Source organism: Seriola aureovittata, chromosome 2 (assembly GCF_021018895.1).
Source record: "Seriola aureovittata isolate HTS-2021-v1 ecotype China chromosome 2, ASM2101889v1, whole genome shotgun sequence".
In the NCBI taxonomy this organism is placed as follows: Eukaryota; Metazoa; Chordata; class Actinopteri; order Carangiformes; family Carangidae; genus Seriola; species Seriola aureovittata.
In genome coordinates, this window is record NC_079365.1 from 4,153,139 (window position 1) to 4,172,504 (window position 19,366).

At 41.1% G+C, this 19,366-nt stretch overlaps 1 protein-coding gene, 1 long non-coding RNA gene and 7 other non-coding genes across 10 annotated transcripts; all 9 read right to left on the reverse strand.

Annotated features, from left to right (window-relative positions):
- Positions 1-47: 47 nt before the first annotated feature.
- Positions 48-14,378, reverse strand: mfsd4aa (major facilitator superfamily domain containing 4Aa). 2 transcript variants are annotated; one of them, XM_056396505.1, is made up of 10 exons: positions 13,982-14,378; positions 11,495-11,693; positions 10,248-10,502; positions 8,433-8,562; positions 8,270-8,350; positions 7,857-8,030; positions 2,752-2,899; positions 2,336-2,406; positions 1,745-1,865; positions 48-439 (listed from the first exon to the last, which is right to left on the reverse strand). In XM_056396505.1, exons 1-10 carry the CDS (start codon positions 14,212-14,214, stop codon positions 382-384), a joined length of 1,470 nt encoding a protein of 489 aa, XP_056252480.1. In that variant the 5' UTR covers positions 14,215-14,378; the 3' UTR covers positions 48-381. The 2 variants fall into 2 exon arrangements, with proteins under 2 accessions (XP_056252480.1, XP_056252471.1); XM_056396496.1 differs by having other exon boundaries at positions 8,235-8,350.
- On the reverse strand, positions 3,252-3,324 carry trnaf-gaa (transfer RNA phenylalanine (anticodon GAA)). The gene has a single exon. It is a non-coding gene; the product is annotated as a tRNA-Phe (tRNA).
- trnaf-gaa (transfer RNA phenylalanine (anticodon GAA)) lies at positions 3,772-3,844 on the reverse strand. Its single transcript has one exon. It is a non-coding gene; the product is annotated as a tRNA-Phe (tRNA).
- On the reverse strand, positions 4,462-4,534 carry trnaf-gaa (transfer RNA phenylalanine (anticodon GAA)). The gene has a single exon. It is a non-coding gene; the product is annotated as a tRNA-Phe (tRNA).
- trnaf-gaa (transfer RNA phenylalanine (anticodon GAA)) lies at positions 4,982-5,053 on the reverse strand. The gene has a single exon. It is a non-coding gene; the product is annotated as a tRNA-Phe (tRNA).
- On the reverse strand, positions 5,671-5,743 carry trnaf-gaa (transfer RNA phenylalanine (anticodon GAA)). The gene has a single exon. It is a non-coding gene; the product is annotated as a tRNA-Phe (tRNA).
- trnaf-gaa (transfer RNA phenylalanine (anticodon GAA)) lies at positions 6,191-6,263 on the reverse strand. Its single transcript has one exon. It is a non-coding gene; the product is annotated as a tRNA-Phe (tRNA).
- Positions 6,881-6,953, reverse strand: trnaf-gaa (transfer RNA phenylalanine (anticodon GAA)). Its single transcript has one exon. It is a non-coding gene; the product is annotated as a tRNA-Phe (tRNA).
- A 2,908-nt stretch (positions 14,379-17,286) lies between the features above and the next one.
- On the reverse strand, positions 17,287-19,305 carry LOC130184366 (uncharacterized). The gene is made up of 3 exons (XR_008829965.1): positions 19,167-19,305; positions 18,458-18,527; positions 17,287-18,362 (listed from the first exon to the last, which is right to left on the reverse strand). It is a non-coding gene; the product is annotated as an uncharacterized LOC130184366 (long non-coding RNA).
- Positions 19,306-19,366: the final 61 nt, after the last annotated feature.

The window sequence follows — 19,366 nt, forward strand, 5'->3', positions numbered from 1 at the left end:
CTGCCACCAAGAAACCACAAAAACCCACCACAACTTATACACACTGATGAGTCACATTTTAACGGCAGAACCCATTTACTTCTCCAGCTCATTCACATTCATACTGAAAAGATATTAATTAATTAAAGTGTCTTTTGAATCAAGCTACAGCAGAGCTATTATGTGCTATGAGAATTTTAAAAATGATTGTGCCAAAAACAATTATTCAAGTATTGTACATGCATTGAACTGCTTGTTGATCATCAGGCTTGAAAGTAGACCTCCCTTTAGGTCATAAATGTTCATCTGGAGAAGCTCATACTCGCACTGCTGAAATGTGAGGGAATGTCATTCCATGCTGCCTTTCCAAGTCCTCACTGTACTCTGGTCCCTCAGGGAGCCTCAGATCATGAGCCTCCTGTCCTTGGCTTCTCTGTCATGTCTGTGTTTATAGATGAATCTGAGAGAAAAACAGTGTTGATCAGTTGATTCACAGCAAAGAGATTAACACAAGCGGAGTGACATCCAGCAGGTTGCTGATGAAGTTCAACAACAAATCAAAGAAATGCAACATTTACGTGAAACATGAAATTTAACATTCTGATTTCACAAATCCTGATAAGAAGCTTTTTGAAATGTCAGTTACTACTCCACATGACTATGAGGGACTGTATGAAAATTACTCAGGTGAGGAGGGAGCTGCAAAAGGATAGTTATAGTTTGTTACAAGTAGGGTTATTTTGTAGTTTTTGACATCCTTTCTGCAGGAGGCAATATGTTTTGAATGAGTACTGAGCTGAGATTACTGATTACTGACCAACACATCTTCGTATTTAAAGGTCACATATTTTCCATTTTTCCAGTGTTTTATTTGAAGTGTTGATACATAAGATATTTTTGTGGTTTTAAGAACCAAAAACCATCTCAATTAATTTTTACATCTCCTCTCTCAGGCTTCTATCTGGAGCTCTAGTAACAACAGGTCTGTGAGCCAATCTGAAGAGAGGAGGTTCTGAGCCTCTCTTCTGATTGGCTGACTGTTTTCTGAATGATGTAATAGAAATATAGCAGATTTCAGGTAAACACTCGGAGAAACCAAATCCTGCAAGGCTGGATGGTTGGGTAGCTTGGGGCATGACTGAGAGTGGTGACTGCTTTGTTGTGACATCACAAAGTTACAGAAGTCCTGACGGTTGGTTTTAAGGCTGTTTCTGAATACAGGCTGTGTGCATTTCTCTGGACTGAGCGCTTTGATGCTTTCACTGTATTAATATAGAACCTAGACCTGCTTTATCATCAAACAACACATGGACATCTACCTTTATAGAATACAGGAGCTTTAAACTCTATGTTCTACAAAAGCAAGACGTTCATCTGTGCTGTTCATTTTTTATATCCTCTTAGGAAAACCTTCCCACCATTATTGCCATACCTACACACCATTATCCTAAAGGACCAGTGTGTAGGATTTAGTTGCCCTAGCTGTGAGATTGCACATTGCAACTAACTGAATACCCCTCCCTTAACCTCTCCCTTTCCGAGCAAGTAGAAAGACCTACGGTGGCCTTCAGGTCACAATCTTATAACAGGTGAAGCAAATGTGTCGACTGACAGCTAGCCTCACCACCTATCACATCTCACAACACTGGGACAATAATCTCTTCTAATGATAACCCACACCCTGATGCACTCTGTGTACACTTCCAAGTTACTCTGTGTTGCTGCTTGTTCTCTCTGTCTATGTGTCTACCTGGTGTGTCTTTACCTGTGTGGCATTTTGTGTGGATCCGCTGGACATAGAGGAGCAGCAGGAAAAGGCAGAAGCCGATGAAGGAGGCTATTGTACAACACAACAGGAAAGCGTAACTGCCCCGACTGTGGATCACCTGCACACACACGCGCACGCACACGCACACGCACACACACACACACACACACACACACACACACACACACACACACACACACACACACAAACACACAGTGGAGTTTTAATCCCTCCAATCACCCTGGAAAGCAATGTGAATACAGAACTGGTAGCCACAGGTCGCAGTGTTTCCTCTTCATTCATTCCAGCACAGCAGGTCACTAATGGTAACAATAACGCCCTGCTGCAGACAGGTTCTGAATGCTGTGGAAACAGTTTCACACTGACAAGGTCCACAGCAGGGTTTCCATACATTTTTGCTTTAATTGTTCATCAAAATGATACAAACTGATGCATGAAAACAAACAAATGCAGAAATAACCTTGAAAAAATTGAGCAGAAACACTGAATGAGGAAACATTCTGATGAATTTAATCATTAGTGCAAACAAAAGGACACATTCACACACAGTCATAAAAGGCTTCTTACCGATCCAACAAGCAGCTGTAGCATCATCTCTCCTGTGCTGGCACTGGTCACCAGGACAGTTGTGGCACAACCTTCAACACACAAGAGACAAAAGGAAGTAAATATGTAAATAAATGCAAGAATAAATTCAATAACAAATGCATATTTTGAATGATGAAATATACAATAATAATAATAATAATAAATAATAATAATAATAATAATAATAAATCAAATAAATAAAAGCAGTAATGCATATACAAATATATAGTTAAATGAATATATAAATGCTAAATTAATTTCAATTAATTTTTTTTTTTAATTTACATTTATATATTAATTAGGTATTTTTACTCCTCTCTATATAGTATATGAATTCTAAGATGAATTGATATTGAGTGTGTGTATGTCAGGATTTGTGTGTGTGTTTTTTTAACCTTTGTAGTCTAGTATGTCCTCTGTAAAGGCCAGCACAGAGGGAAACACACTGCTGATGCACAGTCCCAACATGCAAGTACCGATGAACAGAAACACACAGCTTGTGTAGAAGATCAACAACATGCACTGTACCAGCATGACTCCCACCTGAGAGATGGACACAGATATAAAGAGTGAGTGAGTGAATGAGCATGCACAAAAATCTGCGCAATTGCAAAACCTGACAACCCAAAAATTAGAGCAAGGGAATGTTAATTTCTCTAATGTCCAAAGAGGACAAGTAAGAAGCTGAACTTGCTTTTATAGTGTGGAAGGTTCAGCTGCCCGGGGTTATGGCCATGACTTTGTTACCATACAGTCTCCAGAAGTGGCGGACTGACTGTGGTGAAGGTCAGAACCTATGTGAATACATGTAGGAGTTTCAACAGACAAGGGCCAACAGATGAGTCAACAGCACTAACCATTAGGGCAATGTGTCAAGAAAACCGACACAACGCACTGCCGAAACCCGGGATCGAACCAGGGACCTTTAGATCTTCAGTCTAACGCTCTCCCAGCTGAGCTATTTCGGCAGACATGTGCCAAATATGGAGGCTACAAGATGCAAAACACAATAACGTTTCTAAGCATCCAACCCATTCTAGGCATCAAAAAGTAGTCCTCTTCTACTGGAGTGCAAGGAAGAGACAGAGCCTGTGAAATGCCCTCCTAGACATCCCTAATAGGGGTTGGGGAAGATCTTATGAGTTCCAGGCCAACTATTTTTGATGCACAAAGGCCTGTAGTAATAAGTGCATTTGAGAGAAATGCCCCAATGACTGCTGATTCTGCATCTATGACTGCAGTATCTGAATGGGATCCAACAGGTGGCCGTCCCCTTATGACTGCTGCGCACCATCAAAAAGATAGGGAGATAAAAAGAGACAACCTGTCTGCCTCATCTGTAGCGTCCTCTACTCCATGTCACAGAAGCCCACTAATCATGAAATTAGTGCTTCATTGAAAACAGGTCCAGCAGCTGCCGAAACCCGGGATCGAACCAGGGACCTTTAGATCTTCAGTCTAACGCTCTCCCAACTGAGCTATTTCGGCAAACATGTGCCAAATATGGAGGCTACAAGCTCCAAAACACAATAATGTTTCTAAGCATTCAACCCATTCTAGGCATCAAAAAGTAGTCCTTTTCCATTGGAGTACGAGAAAGAGACAGAGCCTGTGAAATGCCCTGCCACACATCCCTAATAGGGGTTGGGGAAGATCTTATGAGTTCCAGGCCAACTATTTTTGATGCCAAAGAATGAGGGGCATCCGCATTGGCAATTGCATGTAGCAATACAATGTGACAAAAACCACCACAATTCCCAAGGACACATGCCCCCATGGATGATGAATTCAACAATTGAATCACTAGAGCCATTTTCCTACCTGTACCAAGTCTCTGAGGTCCGAAGTCCAAAGAGGAAAAGTAAGAAGCTGACCTTGCTTTTATAGTGTGGGAGGTTCAGCTCCCTGTGGTTATGGCCATGACTTTGTTACGCTACGGTCTGCAGAAGTGGCGGACGGGGGGTTAATACTCCATTTTGACTGTAGTGACGGTGAGAAACTAAGTGAATATATGTAGGAGTCTCAACAGACAAGGGCCCCAGAGTGATACGAGTCAACAGCACTAACCATTAGGGCAATGTGTCAAGAAAACCGACACAACACACTGCCGAAACCCGGGATCGAACCAGGGACCTTTAGATCTTCAGTCTAACGCTCTCCCAACTGAGCTATTTCGGCAGACACGTGCCAAACATGGAGGCTACAAGCTGCAAAACACAATAACGTTTCTAAGCATCCAACCCATTCTAGGCATCAAAAAGTAGTCATCTTCCACTGGAGTGCAAGGAAGAGACAGAGCCTGTGAAATGCCTTCCCAGACATCCCTAATAGGGGTTGGGGAAGATCTTATGAGTTCCAGGCCAACTATTTTTGATGCACAAAGGCCTGTAGTAATAAGTGCATTTGAGAGAAATGCCCCAATGACTGCTGATTCTGCATCTATGACTGCAGTATCTGAATGGGATCCAACAGGTGGCCGTCCCCTTATGACTGCTGCGCACCATCAAAAAGATAGGGAGATAAAAAGAGACAACCTGTCTGCCTCATCTGTAGCGTCTTCTACCCCATGTCACAGAAGCCCACTAATCATGAAATTAGTGCTTCATTGAAAACAGGTCCAGCAGCTGCCGAAACCCGGATCGAACCAGGGACCTTTAGATCTTCAGTCTAACGCTCTCCCAACTGAGCTATTTCGGCAAACATGTGCCAAATATGGAGGCTACAAGCTCCAAAACACAATAATGTTTCTAAGCATTCAACCCATTCTAGGCATCAAAAAGTAGTCCTTTTCCATTGGAGTACGAGAAAGAGACAGAGCCTGTGAAATGCCCTGCCACACATCCCTAATAGGGGTTGGGGAAGATCTTATGAGTTCCAGGCCAACTATTTTTGATGCCAAAGAATGAGGGGCATCCGCATTGGCAATTGCATGTAGCAATACAATGTGACAAAAACCACCACAATTCCCAAGGACACATGCCCCCATGGATGATGAATTCAACAATTGAATCACTAGAGCCATTTTCCTACCTGTACCAAGTCTCTGAGGTCCGAAGTCCAAAGAGGAAAAGTAAGAAGCTGACCTTGCTTTTATAGTGTGGGAGGTTCAGCTCCCTGTGGTTATGGCCATGACTTTGTTACGCTACGGTCTGCAGAAGTGGCGGACGGGGGGTTAATACTCCATTTTGACTGTAGTGACGGTGAGAAACTAAGTGAATATATGTAGGAGTCTCAACAGACAAGGGCCCCAGAGTGATACGAGTCAACAGCACTAACCATTAGGGCAATGTGTCAAGAAAACCGACACAACACACTGCCGAAACCCGGGATCGAACCAGGGACCTTTAGATCTTCAGTCTAACGCTCTCCCAACTGAGCTATTTCGGCAGACACGTGCCAAACATGGAGGCTACAAGCTGCAAAACACAATAACGTTTCTAAGCATCCAACCCATTCTAGGCATCAAAAAGTAGTCATCTTCCACTGGAGTGCAAGGAAGAGACAGAGCCTGTGAAATGCCTTCCCAGACATCCCTAATAGGGGTTGGGGAAGATCTTATGAGTTCCAGGCCAACTATTTTTGATGCACAAAGGCCTGTAGTAATAAGTGCATTTGAGAGAAATGCCCCAATGACTGCTGATTCTGCATCTATGACTGCAGTATCTGAATGGGATCCAACAGGTGGCCGTCCCCTTATGACTGCTGCGCACCATCAAAAAGATAGGGAGATAAAAAGAGACAACCTGTCTGCCTCATCTGTAGCGTCTTCTACCCCATGTCACAGAAGCCCACTAATCATGAAATTAAGGCTTCATTGAAAACAGGTCCAGCAGCTGCCGAAACCCGGGATCGAACCAGGGACCTTTAGATCTTCAGTCTAACGCTCTCCCAACTGAGCTATTTCGGCAAACATGTACCAAATATGGAGGCTACAAGCTCCAAAACACAATAATGTTTCTAAGCATTCAACCCATTCTAGGCATCAAAAAGTAGTCCTTTTCCATTGGAGTACGAGGAAGAGACAGAGCCTGTGAAATGCCCTGCCACACATCCCTAATAGGGGTTTGGGAAGATCTTATGAGTTCCAGGCCAACTATTTTTGATGCCAAAGAATGAGGGGCATCCGCATTAGCAATTGCATGTAGCAATACAATGTGACAAAAACCACCACAATTCCCAAGGACACATGCCCCCATGGATGATGAATTCAACAATTGAATCACTAGAGCCATTTTCCTACCTGTACCAAGTCTCTGAGGTCCGAAGTCCAAAGAGGAAAAGTAAGAAGCTGACCTTGCTTTTATAGTGTGGGAGGTTCAGCTCCCTGTGGTTATGGCCATGACTTTGTTACGCTACGGTCTGCAGAAGTGGTGGACGGGGGGTTAACACTGCATTTTGACTGTAGTGACGGTGAGAAACTAAGTGAATATATGTAGGAGTCTCAACAGACAAGGGCCCCAGAGTGATACGAGTCAACAGCACTAACCATTAGGGCAATGTGTCAAGAAAACCAATACAACGCACTGCCGAAACCCGGGATCGAACCAGGGACCTTTAGATCTTCAGTCTAACGCTCTCCCAACTGAGCTATTTCGGCAGACATTTGCCAAATATGGAGGCTACAATCTGCAAAACACAATAATGTTTCTAAGCATCCAACCCATTCTAGGCATCAAAAAGTAGTCATCTTCCACTGGAGTGCAAGGAAGAGACAGAGCCTGTGAAATGCCTTCCCAGACATCCCTAATATGGGTTGGGGAAGATCTTAGGTGCTGTACTTCAACTATTTTTGATGCACAGAGACACATAGTAATAACTACATTTGAGGGAAATGCCCCCACGACTGCTGATTCTGCATCTATGTCTTCAGTATCTGAATGGATCCAACAGGTTTTTGAAACACAAGATTTACTTACACAAGAAATATCGTTTTGTTTCGAAATATTAAATGGATATTAACAAATTACTTTACTGTGTCTAAGAGTGACGTGGCATATGAAACTTAATTACATCCATGGTTCCCTCACTGATGTGTCTTTGTTGTAATCACAGAAGGAGTATTATGTAATAATGAATATTGTGATTAGATCTTCAGTAGAATTCTTAAGTTAGATGACTCAAAAAAAAAAATTACTCATCACAGATCTAAAACACAACTCCGTCCATGTTTACTGCACACACAACAGTTTAAAACATCTTTCCCAACAAGAAACGTACTAGTGGACATAAGGACTTTAATTTATTCTTGAAATAAAATCACTTTCCACAATCTTGCACTACATTTCCTTGAAGATGTATTTAGTGACTTACAGATTATGTTGTGTTTTATCTCATAAAATTATTGAATTATTAGATAACTGGTGTTAATTCCACCCAAAACTGACCAATACTTCTATTTAGTTTGCATCATGTGGAAGAAATAAGAAATGAATGAAGCAAATCATCAGGGATAAACAATGTAATGTCAACTACTGTATTTACTTTAAGTGTGTGTTCATACCAGACTGAAGGTGAGCAACCTGGGTGCTGTGTATCGGTAGGACAGGTAGATGAAAGCCAGTCTTCCTGCTGTGATGGATGCCCAGAATATACTGTCCAGACAGCCAGCAGTCTTGTGACCCATCAGCAGAGGAGGGGAGACAGCATAGGTGTAGACAAAACCAGCATACGAGCCCTGCAGGCCAAGAAACACAACGGTTTTCAAGTCTGACATTAATTTCCTCTTGTTTTTAGACCACCAGAGTCTTAACCTCATGTCTCAGACTTCTATACACCTCTTCAAATCTCCCACACCCCTGCACACCTCACACTTTGACACAGGTAATAGTGTCAAATGTGTATGTGTATATATGTGAGTAGTGTTAGCTGGAAGTCTCACTATAATCCCATCAGTGATGAAGAGGATGGCTCCACCTAGAGCATGGAGGATGAAGAAAGAAGCAGGGCGACCACGGAGTTTCTCAAGGTTACAGCAACCAAACACATTCCCATGTCCTAGAAGGACAAGGATACTAAGAAGTTTGCCACTTCATTTGCATAGTTTGGTCACAAACACACACACATATACATGCATTACCATGGCCACTGTCCCCAGTGGGGCTCGTGCTGGACAGAGAGTCCCTGTCCAGGAGACGTGGACTGTTCATGAAGCAAGGCAGCAACCTCTCATGGTACATCAATGCGAGCACTGCTGCTGGCACAGGGAGCTGTCAGAACACACAAAGAGGTTTTTGTCAACCAACAGTCAACACTTCCTGTCAGTTGATTTAATTTGTGAAACTCCTCTCATAAAAATAGAATCCAGACGGTCTTATCGCATCCTCTGCTGGGAGCAGATCTGTTTCAAATAGAAAAACTCTGTATTTCACTTTTTCTGAATGATAATATCAAGGCTCATGTATAATTGTGTGAACAAAACTGGGAACAAGGACACATTTGTGAGTTGCGCCGAGCAAAAACACAGTTTCAATTATATTATCTTATTAAATTCTATTTAAGTCATTTTGATGTCACATCATGCAACGATGCATGGGAAATTTGGTCATGGGATACGCATATGATATAATTAGGAACCAGAAAAGTTTTTTGCATTTTTTTCAAAAACAAAGTTGAGTCATTGCTGCTGTGTTTAGTTTTTTTCTTGTTGGTCTACAGGTCCAAGATCAGATCAGCATCACCAGATTATAAAGTGATGTTAAGGTATACTGGTATAGCAGGTATACTGTTGTTGCTAAATACTACATAAATTCTAGGATCCCAAGATTTTTGTCCCTTTCAATCATTTACACCCAAAACGTGGGAAAATAAGGTTAAAAAAATCCTGAATCCTTTAAAGGCTTCATATAGTATAAAGGTAGATGTCCATGTGTTGTTTGATTATAAAGCAGGTCTGATGATTCTGCATCTATGACTGCAGTATCTGAATGGGATCCAACAGGTGGCTGTCCCCTTATGACTGCTGCACACCATCAAAAAGATAGGGAGATAAAAAGAGACAACCTGTCTGCCTCATCTGTAGCGTCCTCTACCCCATGTCACAGAAGCCCAAGTGGACGAACACATTACTGGCCTGGTCAATCCTCTTTAACAGACTCGGAATGGCAGTCAGAATTTGAAGCTGTGTATCTGAACTGCCTACATCGCTGTAACAGACCGCTTAGTATCCTGAATTCCCTCATCATGTTTTGGATCCTGTTTAGAACTGTGGTGTTGGTCATGCAAGCGCTTCTAAGAACGCTTGTGGCCATGCCTATCTGACAAGCCGTCTCCCTCTATAAGATGTTTGGCACAGAGCTGCGACCCTTGTCATCTGTGTGATGTAGCTCCTGCTTGGCAGGTCACAAGCTGCACTGCAGAGATAATCCATGTCCTCCATTGAATGAAAAATCCCAAAGAATGAGGGGCATCCGCAATGGCTTTGGCATGTAGCAATATGATGTGACAATATAGTATAAAGGTAGATGTCCATGTGTTGTTTGATTATAGATCAGGTCTAGGTTCTATATTAATACTGTGAAAGTATCAAAGCCTCAGTCCACAGAGAAATGACATGTGTGAAAAGACAAACATTTTGCTTCCTGCAAAAAAGATGTCAAAAACTACAAAAATAATCCCACTTGTAACATACTATAACTATACTTTGCTCAGTAAAAGAGACTCATGACTGTATATTTAATAGAATAGTGTTATCTTTGCTCTTAAGCAAATCACACTGCTTCACCTGGCTTTTTATCAAACCGCAACAGCTCTAAGAGTCGCTGTCATTATCCCATCCTCAAATAGCAGACATTTGAGCCAATATATTAAATAGAATCAATTATATTAGTGTGCATTGTATATATCTCTGTGTCAGCATCATCCATATGACTCATGAGAAGTGCCATGAACTAACATTGATAAGTGCCATGATCCAGAAAGCATAGGACACTCTGGTGATGATGACACCCTCAGTGTGCAGAGGATACTGGGAGATGTTGTGCAGTGCTGTTCCGTGCCCGGCGAGGCTGCTGCGGAGGTGCTGCAGGTCTGAGGAAGAGGATGCGTTGGTGGTCCAGTTGGCACCCAGAACACAGCTGTCCTCTGCCAGGAAAGGATCGGCCACCAGAGGACTGACCAGTGCTCCCAGGCCTATGAAGAAATGCAAGGCCTGAGGAGGGACATGAACAAAGATCTAATATTATATATCAGGGGAGTCTGGTGGCCCAGTGGTTGGACTCATACCATATAACTGCATGTCAGAAAAAAGTCTCTCTCTCCCCACATTCCCTGTCTATATCTACACTGTGAGTGTCATGGTTAGGCTGGGCCTTCACCCCATTCACTGTATTTTCCCTCTGATTTCCCCTCCTTAGTTTTTCATGTCCGTCTTTTTCCCTGTTTGTGTGTGTGTGTGTGTGTGCGTGCGTGCATGTGTGTGTGGCTGTGTGTGTGTGTGTGTGTGTGTGTGTGTGTGTGTGTGTGTTTGTCTTCTGGGTGTGGCAATTTGCTTCTCCTCTGTCCTGTTCTCAATTGTGCCTTTCACCTGAAGCTCATCCAGTAATCAACGCCTGCCTGCTGTTGCCAAGATTGTGTGAGCATCATTAACATCAATAAATCTTAGGTAATTTAACTTTACCTCACTACATCTATACAACAGGAACAAGCATTAATTTGAGATGTGGCTGACTCATCCTCAGAGCAAGTCTTTGTTATGAGTCCATGTTCAAGTTCTGCTGAGGTTGTGGGTTTAATTAACAACATTATCCAGATAACTTAGAAAACTTGCTTCCAACACCATAAGTGTTATAACATGTTGTAAAACCATTAATTCCCTGTTTATAAATAGTGTTTATAAATGCTAAATGTTGATGAACGTAGGTCAAACAATCACACTGAGACTAAACTGTATACTAAACTAAAATAATAAGCTAGCATAAGTCATACGGTATTACACAGTGATGCAACCATTGGTCATATAAAATATAGAAGTAGAGTCAATTAACGCGAATGAACTATAATATGTTATTGCATTGAGCCTAAATTTGTATTGGCCCACATCTACGTTCATAGTGACATCCTCCGCTGCTTCCTCTTGAACATAAAGACACAAACACTCAGACATTCACAGCTGCCCTTTATCCCTCCCTCTCCTCATCTGACCTGCAGGAAGATGGCCGAGTCCCTCTGGTACAGTTTCACCAGTTGCAGGTTGGCGATGGTGTCGATCACCCCCATGGCTGTGCCAGCAAGCGCCATGGCGACGGACAGCCCTGCCACATGGTGACAAAGCGGTATGATGGCAAACACGAGCGAGATGATGAGAGTGGAGGACAAGAGAGCTGACAGGGAGAACACGGGTCTGGAGAGTACACAGGGTTGACACATTCGGATCATAATGACAAACATACAGTTTGAAGTGTAAATTTAAGTGTAAGCTACATCACTGCATATTCAACATATCCTTAGCTTTTACTTACAAACCGTGTTCTTATTAAACTGACGGTACTGTGGCTCAGCCCAGGCCTGACTGGGATTTCCTGCTTGTTTCCGTTGCAGTAAAGTCACCTTGATGGTTTGTTGCTTTTATTTACCCAGTAGGTTTATCACAGGCCTTCAGCCTCGGTACACCTCCACACTATCTTCACCTTGTGAAGATAATGTGCCAACTTTCCACTCTCCTGTTAACCTTGTCCTACATAACTTTCAGTTTGTTGAAGAGAACATTCTCTTCAACAAACTAAAAGTTGTGATAAAGGGGAACAATGAAGTAGAGGACTAACATAGAACTAACATATTTCATGTTCTTAAATAATGAAGCTTTATGCACTACAGTAAACCGGTCTGAAAGGAGAAAAGAACATTTTATCTCCTAAAAAACTATTCCCATATACTGTAACTCACATCAGTTAGATGGTTCTTACTAAGCTGGGAGTTTACTTGAAGAGTATGTCAACAGTACACAACAGTATCATGAAATACACCCTTCATAAGAAGAGTTAATTGTTTGAAATACAGGAGTCAATCCAGCAGAATGAAGTTAGTACAAGATGTTGCATCAACACCACATGACTCGGAGACTGGCACTCCAAACAGAAACTCAGACAGAGAGAGGGAGAGAGAGAGAGAGTCTGTATGTGTGTGTGTGTGTGTGTGTGTCTGTGTGTGTGTGTACGTGCGTGTTTGTGTGATTGTTTGTGATGTGCCATGAGTTCGGCTACCACAATCTCCAAGTTGGAGAAATGTGTAGGTAGCTGGGTGCTATGTGTTTTCTACACACAGTATACGTATAGCAATGCAAAGATAATGTGTCAAAAATCATGTTTCATGCAACAGAAAGACCGGATACAAACACACCTGAGTGTCACCAGACTCAAAACATATCTCCATCCGGGTCACACCCACATTTACAGCTCAGGTCACGGCTCAGTGGCTGCTCAGTGTGTGAGGTCTGGCACAGACCTGAGCCAACTGTCTGCCATTTGAATATTACAGGTTTGCCAGTCAAATTTCCAATTCAGTCTAACTCTCCGCGGTGAAAGTCTCAATGTGGTCACTGAAATACTCTAAACCCAAACATTTAAACAGTCCCATTCATTTTTTATCCTCAACAGTAGAACTGTGGCCACAAACCAAACTCTGTACAATCTCTACAATTTCGTAGTATTTAAAAATCACAAGAAAATTTCAGTTTCTGTAAATGTGATCTCCTTGATTTCCTGTTTGGTAGCTACGTTTACGGCCCTGGGCTTCCTAGAGGTTGAAAAACATATGGCTTTACTTAATTGGCTTTACTTACATTACTACTATGTGTGTAAAAATATTAATATACTTTCAAGTATTGTAAGTGTTAGCACCTTCTTTTTGCCACGATCTGAGAGAGCACATTGGAAGGTGATAATGGATAAATTAGCATAAAGGGACATTAATACACCAAATACAGAAATATTTATATATTTAAATATGTTATATGGGCTATGTACGAACACACACATACTCAATTGTTTGCCAATACGTCATTCACAGAAATCTAGACTGTATTTTATCCAACATAAAACATTTTATCCTGCAACTTATGGTTATCTTTGTTACTGATTTATCCAGTTTATTTTATTGATTCACTGATCCATTGTTTAGATTGTAATTAAAGGAAAAAGTGAAAAATGCCATCACAGTTTACTGGGGCTGTTACTGTAAGATATTGAACGTTTTAGAGGGAAAAATGACTTAGGACTTATCTAAATAGTTATAGTTGCTCATTAAATTTCTGTTGATAGACTAATTGATCATCAATTAAACCATGCTGAATAAATTCAAATATGTTCAAGTAAGATAAAGCAACTAGCAGTTTAAACATGCATGTATGAACGTGATGAAACAATGTTAAGTCTGCTTTTGACCTTTGAAGGACCATGGGACCTAAAACAGAACATATTTCTATTAATCCTTCAAATATTTTCAGCTATTACTAGATGTAATAACACATGGAGTATATTATGGTGTCTACAAAGTCAATATATAAGTATCACGGATGTAAACAGGTCTTTATAAGAATATTATATAGATTCCTTCAGATGTGAAAAGTTGAATGAACTAACTGTTGAGTCACTGTCAGACCACAGGGTCATGAGGCTCTCTAACCAGACTCACGTTTTCTTACAGAGTCCTCCCATGCTGCTGCCCACCAGCAGGAAGAACTGCTGGGAGAAGAAGACCCAGGTGATCTGCTGCAGGGTGGACTGGGTCTGACACCTGAGGTCCAGGATGGTGGGTCCTAGGAAGGCGATGCACAGGCCGAAGCTGAAGAACACACTCCAGTGGGTGAGGGTTTGCTGCCAGTGGCGCTTGAACAGCGACCAGATCCGCTCTTCCAGCAGCTTCATGTCGGTCTCGGGGAGGAGGTTGAACTCCTAAACGCTGCGGAGAGCACACAGCTGCCAGTCGCTCATTTACACTGTCAGTGTGGAGCTGGGTCACACCGAGAAAACAAACTGCCAGCGGAGAAAGTAAACAGAGTTCACGAGTCACTCATCCTGGCCACTTTCCATTTGAGTGCCACTTATCCTGCTGATGGACGCGACGCTGATTGGCTGATGTCCCAAGGTCCCGCCCCGACTGGTTTCAGGTCAGTTTTTCTCTGAGAGATGTGCTGTTTTTGAGAATATAGGCCATGTGGTTGTTGGTAACACTAAACTGTAAGTCCCCCTTTTTATCATTATTAGCACTATATAAACATTAAATACAGGTTTATAACATAAAGTAGTTGTTTGCTGACGTATGGACATTATAAGTGTTTATAATATTGGTCAACAATTACAACTCCTATGAAGACATATTTTATATTATTTCAACAAATACATCAATAAACATATCTGCTTTCAACTGAATCATAGTGTGTTATAAACCATTTAAACATATGCTGCTTATATGCCAATAAGGAGGACTTCAAGTAAAATGATAGCCATTATTTCCCTGTCATCACTGGTCTGGACCTGTTCTTTGATTACTTTGTATTGTCTGTCATGGAGTCACTTGTTGAAGCTTGCTTAGAGACCAATGTCATAATTCATTCAACAAGATTTCAGTTCTTTGATGAAAGGCATTTAATATCTTAAAACTTAATTGATAAATGAAAATTATTCATGACATGATTTTTGATTCTATTTACATTTACATGTAAATATATACTATAATTTGTTGGGTTAAAATCTTTCAAATGTTGTATTAAATGAATTAAACAGTAGTACTGAAATCCTGGTGTGTTTCAGTGTAGACAAGTAGTAAGTCATGATGCTTCTGATGCCCGTAGAGGGTCGAGGTAGGACACCAATTTAGCATTAGACCACATTGGTATGCACTGATATGTCTAACAGCATTCTGCAGTCAGTGAGTGTTCCTGAGTCATCAAAACCAAACTCACTGGTGGGTGCAGTTGATGTTTTTGGATTGAAGTCCTGACCTGTTTTTTAATTCCTCCTCCTCAAGTTAATGAGGGCTGGTATTAAGGTATAGTTAAGGTATAGTTGGGGAAATCTTTCAAACTTTTTTTCCCCAAAAAATGAATCAATGCACTCCTGTTTAATTAGATGGCCGTTTAATATTCACCTTCTTAAGCACTGAGATGAGTTTTTTTTTTTTATTACAAAGATAATAAAGATTTTTTTTTCTCATTTGTTTGAAATCATAACCACTTAAAATTTAAAATACAATGCTTGATTTCTGTGTAATGCTTTTGTTCTGTTCTTATGTTCACCTCTTAAATTTAAACCAGTAAAAACCAGTTAACCTTCCTGTCGTGTTCGGGTCAAATCTGACCGATTTACAACTTAAAACACTCATAAATATTGTGTTTTACATCTGATTGCCTCAAGGCCTTATGATATCCTCCACACCATGCACTTTAACATATAAAAGTGATGATCACCTCTTTCATTGAATTTTGAGTGTTTTAATCAACCTTGTTACACCTGTGGTGTTCCCGGTCAAAAGTGACCGCCATAGGAAATGAATGGGTGTCCAGACTATATTCATCCATCAGACAGAAAACATCCCCATACAGACCACCCCAACTCACTTACTCACTCACTCACTCACTCACTCATCACTCACTCACTCACTCACTCACTCACTCACTCACACACACATTTCAGACTGAACAATGTCTTTTGCGGGTACACATCTCTTTCCCGCGCTTATGTGCCGATCGTCCCACGTGAACCAACTTCCTGATGAAACAACGTATCATATCTTCACACAGACTAGACAGGTGTCTGTTATGTGAACCCATCTATTTCCCACGCTTTTGTGCTTATCCCCCACGTGAACCGCACCTTCCAGACTAATCAATGTATCATCTTCACACAGACCCCATATATATATATAGCTTGATGTTTGCCTTGCCTCCTTTTACTCTGAGCACAATGAGTAGGCAACTGACCAAGCGGTTCTCTGTCGAAGAGGTTCTGGTCCAGGTTTTTGGACATGATGAAGAGGGCACTGAAATTGAACCAGAGACAGAGGAGGATGTCTCGGAAGTGGAAGGCAACACAGATTTTGATCCAGACTTTGAGGAGACTGACCAGTCAACAGATGGAGAGGGAGAGGCACCTGATGAACAGGCACCTGAGGAGACATTCCAGTCCAAGAGTGGACACTTGCTCTGGTCTTCATCCACCCAGGACAGAGGAAGTAGAGCGAGAGTGGAAAACATCAACATCACGCTGGGACGCTCAGATCACAACGTCCTTCATTCCAGCAGCTGTCAGACTCCACAACTCCTGCTCTTCCTGACTATGTGCAAACTTGCACTTTTTCATGTACATATCGTGTGTATTGTGTATATTGTATTTATTAGTGTATATTTGGTATATTTTTGTTGTATATTTCCATATTTCCGATGTTTATTCTATAAATGTTTATTTTCTGCTGTGGTAAATGAATTTCCCAATTGTGGGATAAATAAAGTTAATCTAATCTAATCTAATCTAAAGATGACGCCAGGGCTAACACCGTATGCTACATCTCGTGTGGATGACATCAAGTCCAGCTTCCAACTGGAGAGAAATCGACCTGATAGACCTCCAAGCCTACATAGGTCTGTTGATTTTAGCAGGAGTATATCGCTCAAACAATGAGGCTACAAAAAGTCTGTGGGATGCAGAGGGATCTTTGGTTTTCCATTTATTTTTTACATTACATGTTCATTTTGTAATACATTTTCAGTGCCTATTTGTATTTTCACTGCAATTATTTTATGTCTAATTCTATAAATTCATGTTAAACACTACTTTGAGACATTGTTCACAGCTAAAGAATGTTGAATAAAAATTTGGTGGTGAAAAATGATTTTTGTGCTAATTTAAGAGCAGTTAGAACAGACCGGTCAATTTTGACCGGGAACACTAAAGTAAGGGGCGGGAGGTGAACACGACCGGAGGGTTAAGACTGAGCCGACATTCTATAAGCGTTATATTATTTTATTTTTCAACCAAAAAATGTTTTGTACACATTGTATTAAGTATTGCATGTATAATGTTAGGACCGTTCCACCAACAACAAAATACAGCAAAGAAAATGTCAGGAGGTAGTTAGAAACAGACTTTCAGTCATTGTTTTGTAAAAAAAACAACAAAAAAGTGAAAAATGTAAACAAAATCTTATGTGTTTTATAAAACACATAAGACCTCATATGTGGTGGACCTCATATTTGAAAAAGTCTTTGTTGACCTGGGACCATACACAGAAGCTGCTTTGGCCATCCCCATCCCAGAGGACCTCACTGCACAGTTCGAGCGGCCTGAGAAGGAGAAGGAGGAGGTCATATCCAGCTATGTGTCCCGGTTCTATCATGGTGCAGTCTAAAACCCACGTACTGGCCTGTGGCGTCAGGAAACTCTGCATGGATGCGTAGGACCACACAAGCTGTAATGACGACCCAGATTCTGCAACCAAGGAAGCCCCAGCACCAGCTCACAAAGCTCCTATAGGCTAGATACATGTACCGACTAAAACAACTGGACAGGGCATTTAGTCTTGCAAACATATATCTATGTTGTGTCTCACAATTCTTTTTTTATGGATCCAGTGAATCCTACAGTTTTTTTTTTTTATTATCACTGATTATAAGTCCCTCATTCGATGTAAATAAATGCTTGATTGTTACTAAAGAAATGACTCCTCTGAATTCTTATATTATATGCACACTATCTGTTGATAGAAGAACTTTACAAATCAAAGAGTAGCTAAACTAATTTATTTGAGGGTGTGTTACTCCATTTGCGGTGTGTTATTACCATTGTAAAATTATGTGCACTGTAGTAAAACAGGACTGCCTAACATGTTTTATTTAGATTGAAAATATATGTTTTTACAAAGAAGCAAAGCGTACTGGTGTATTCCTCTCAACCGTAAAGTACTGTAGTCAGCGCGGTACATGTTGCAGGGAGTACACATTGAGGCAGACCGGCTCCAACCCAGGACGGACTACCATACATGGTAAATCTTCCTCGATCTCCCATAGCCGTCTGGTAACCTACAGTGAATTACAAATGGTAAATGCTATGGTTTATTATAAATGTAATGTAATCAAAACCAATTACTGATTAGTTTGTCTAGTGAGAATGCTACCTGTGGTATCTCCTAGCAGCAGATGTTCTCAGCTTCTGTGGGCATGGTTGCACAGTTTCCACAGGAGCACCTGTCCAAAATATAGAGAAGGTGGTAACATTCACCAGAATATAAAGCTTATGAAATTCAAACACTGACAGACAGTGGAGCTAAGGTGGGTAAGAAGTAAGCTTGGCTACATATCAAGCGCATATAACAGAGGTAATTTATAACATGTCACTTATTGCATATAATGTGGAGCTTGACAACTGTAGTGTAGAAAACTGCACAGTTTAGTTTTTGACTAAAGATTAATGTTGCTGTCAGACATGTTTATGCTGATTTACAGCTTTCATTGTAATGCATAATATAAATTTACTACATAAAGGAAGATGTCATGATGAGCATCTCTGCTCAAAACAATGGAGAAAAATGAATAAAAATCAAAATGATTTACTTTATCAGCATCTATTAAAGTATCTGACTAGTACTGACATTGAACACCTGTGGCAGTCCACATACAACAAACATTTTCATAGACTAAAAGTATATCTAAGGAGGCATGACAGATAACTACATTACACAATTCACAACTGCTTATTTACCTCCCAGTAATGACGAGAGAGTAACAGTTAGCATTAGCTACCTAGCTACATGTTAGTAACTGTGTGCCAGCACACATCAACAAACTGAAAATGTAATGTCAAAATATACAAAATTGGTTACCAACCATTCAGAAACGTCCTGCTGCAGTTGTAGAGTTTGAACTTCTTCAGCAGCCTCTTCCTCTGGGTCATGTCGTGTGGTTGAACCAACTCGCTACCGACGGCAGGTCGCCGGTCATGGTCACCGTAAACATTAGAGCATGGTGCCAGAAGCCCAAGCCGCATCCCCTTCCGGAGAGGGGCGTGGTCAGGCACAGCTCATTTG

Coding starts and splice junctions, on each gene's coding strand:
- mfsd4aa (XM_056396496.1), bottom strand. CDS start 14,214: ATGAAGCTGCTGGAAGAGCGGATCTGGTCGCTGTTCAAGCGCCACTGG. Junction 11,694..13,981: donor GGAGGACTCTGTAAGAAAAC/GTGAGTCTGGTT, acceptor TGTACTCTCCAG/ACCCGTGTTCTCCCTGTCAG. Junction 1,866..2,335: donor TACAGCTGCTTGTTGGATCG/GTAAGAAGCCTT, acceptor GTGTGTGTGCAG/GTGATCCACAGTCGGGGCAG.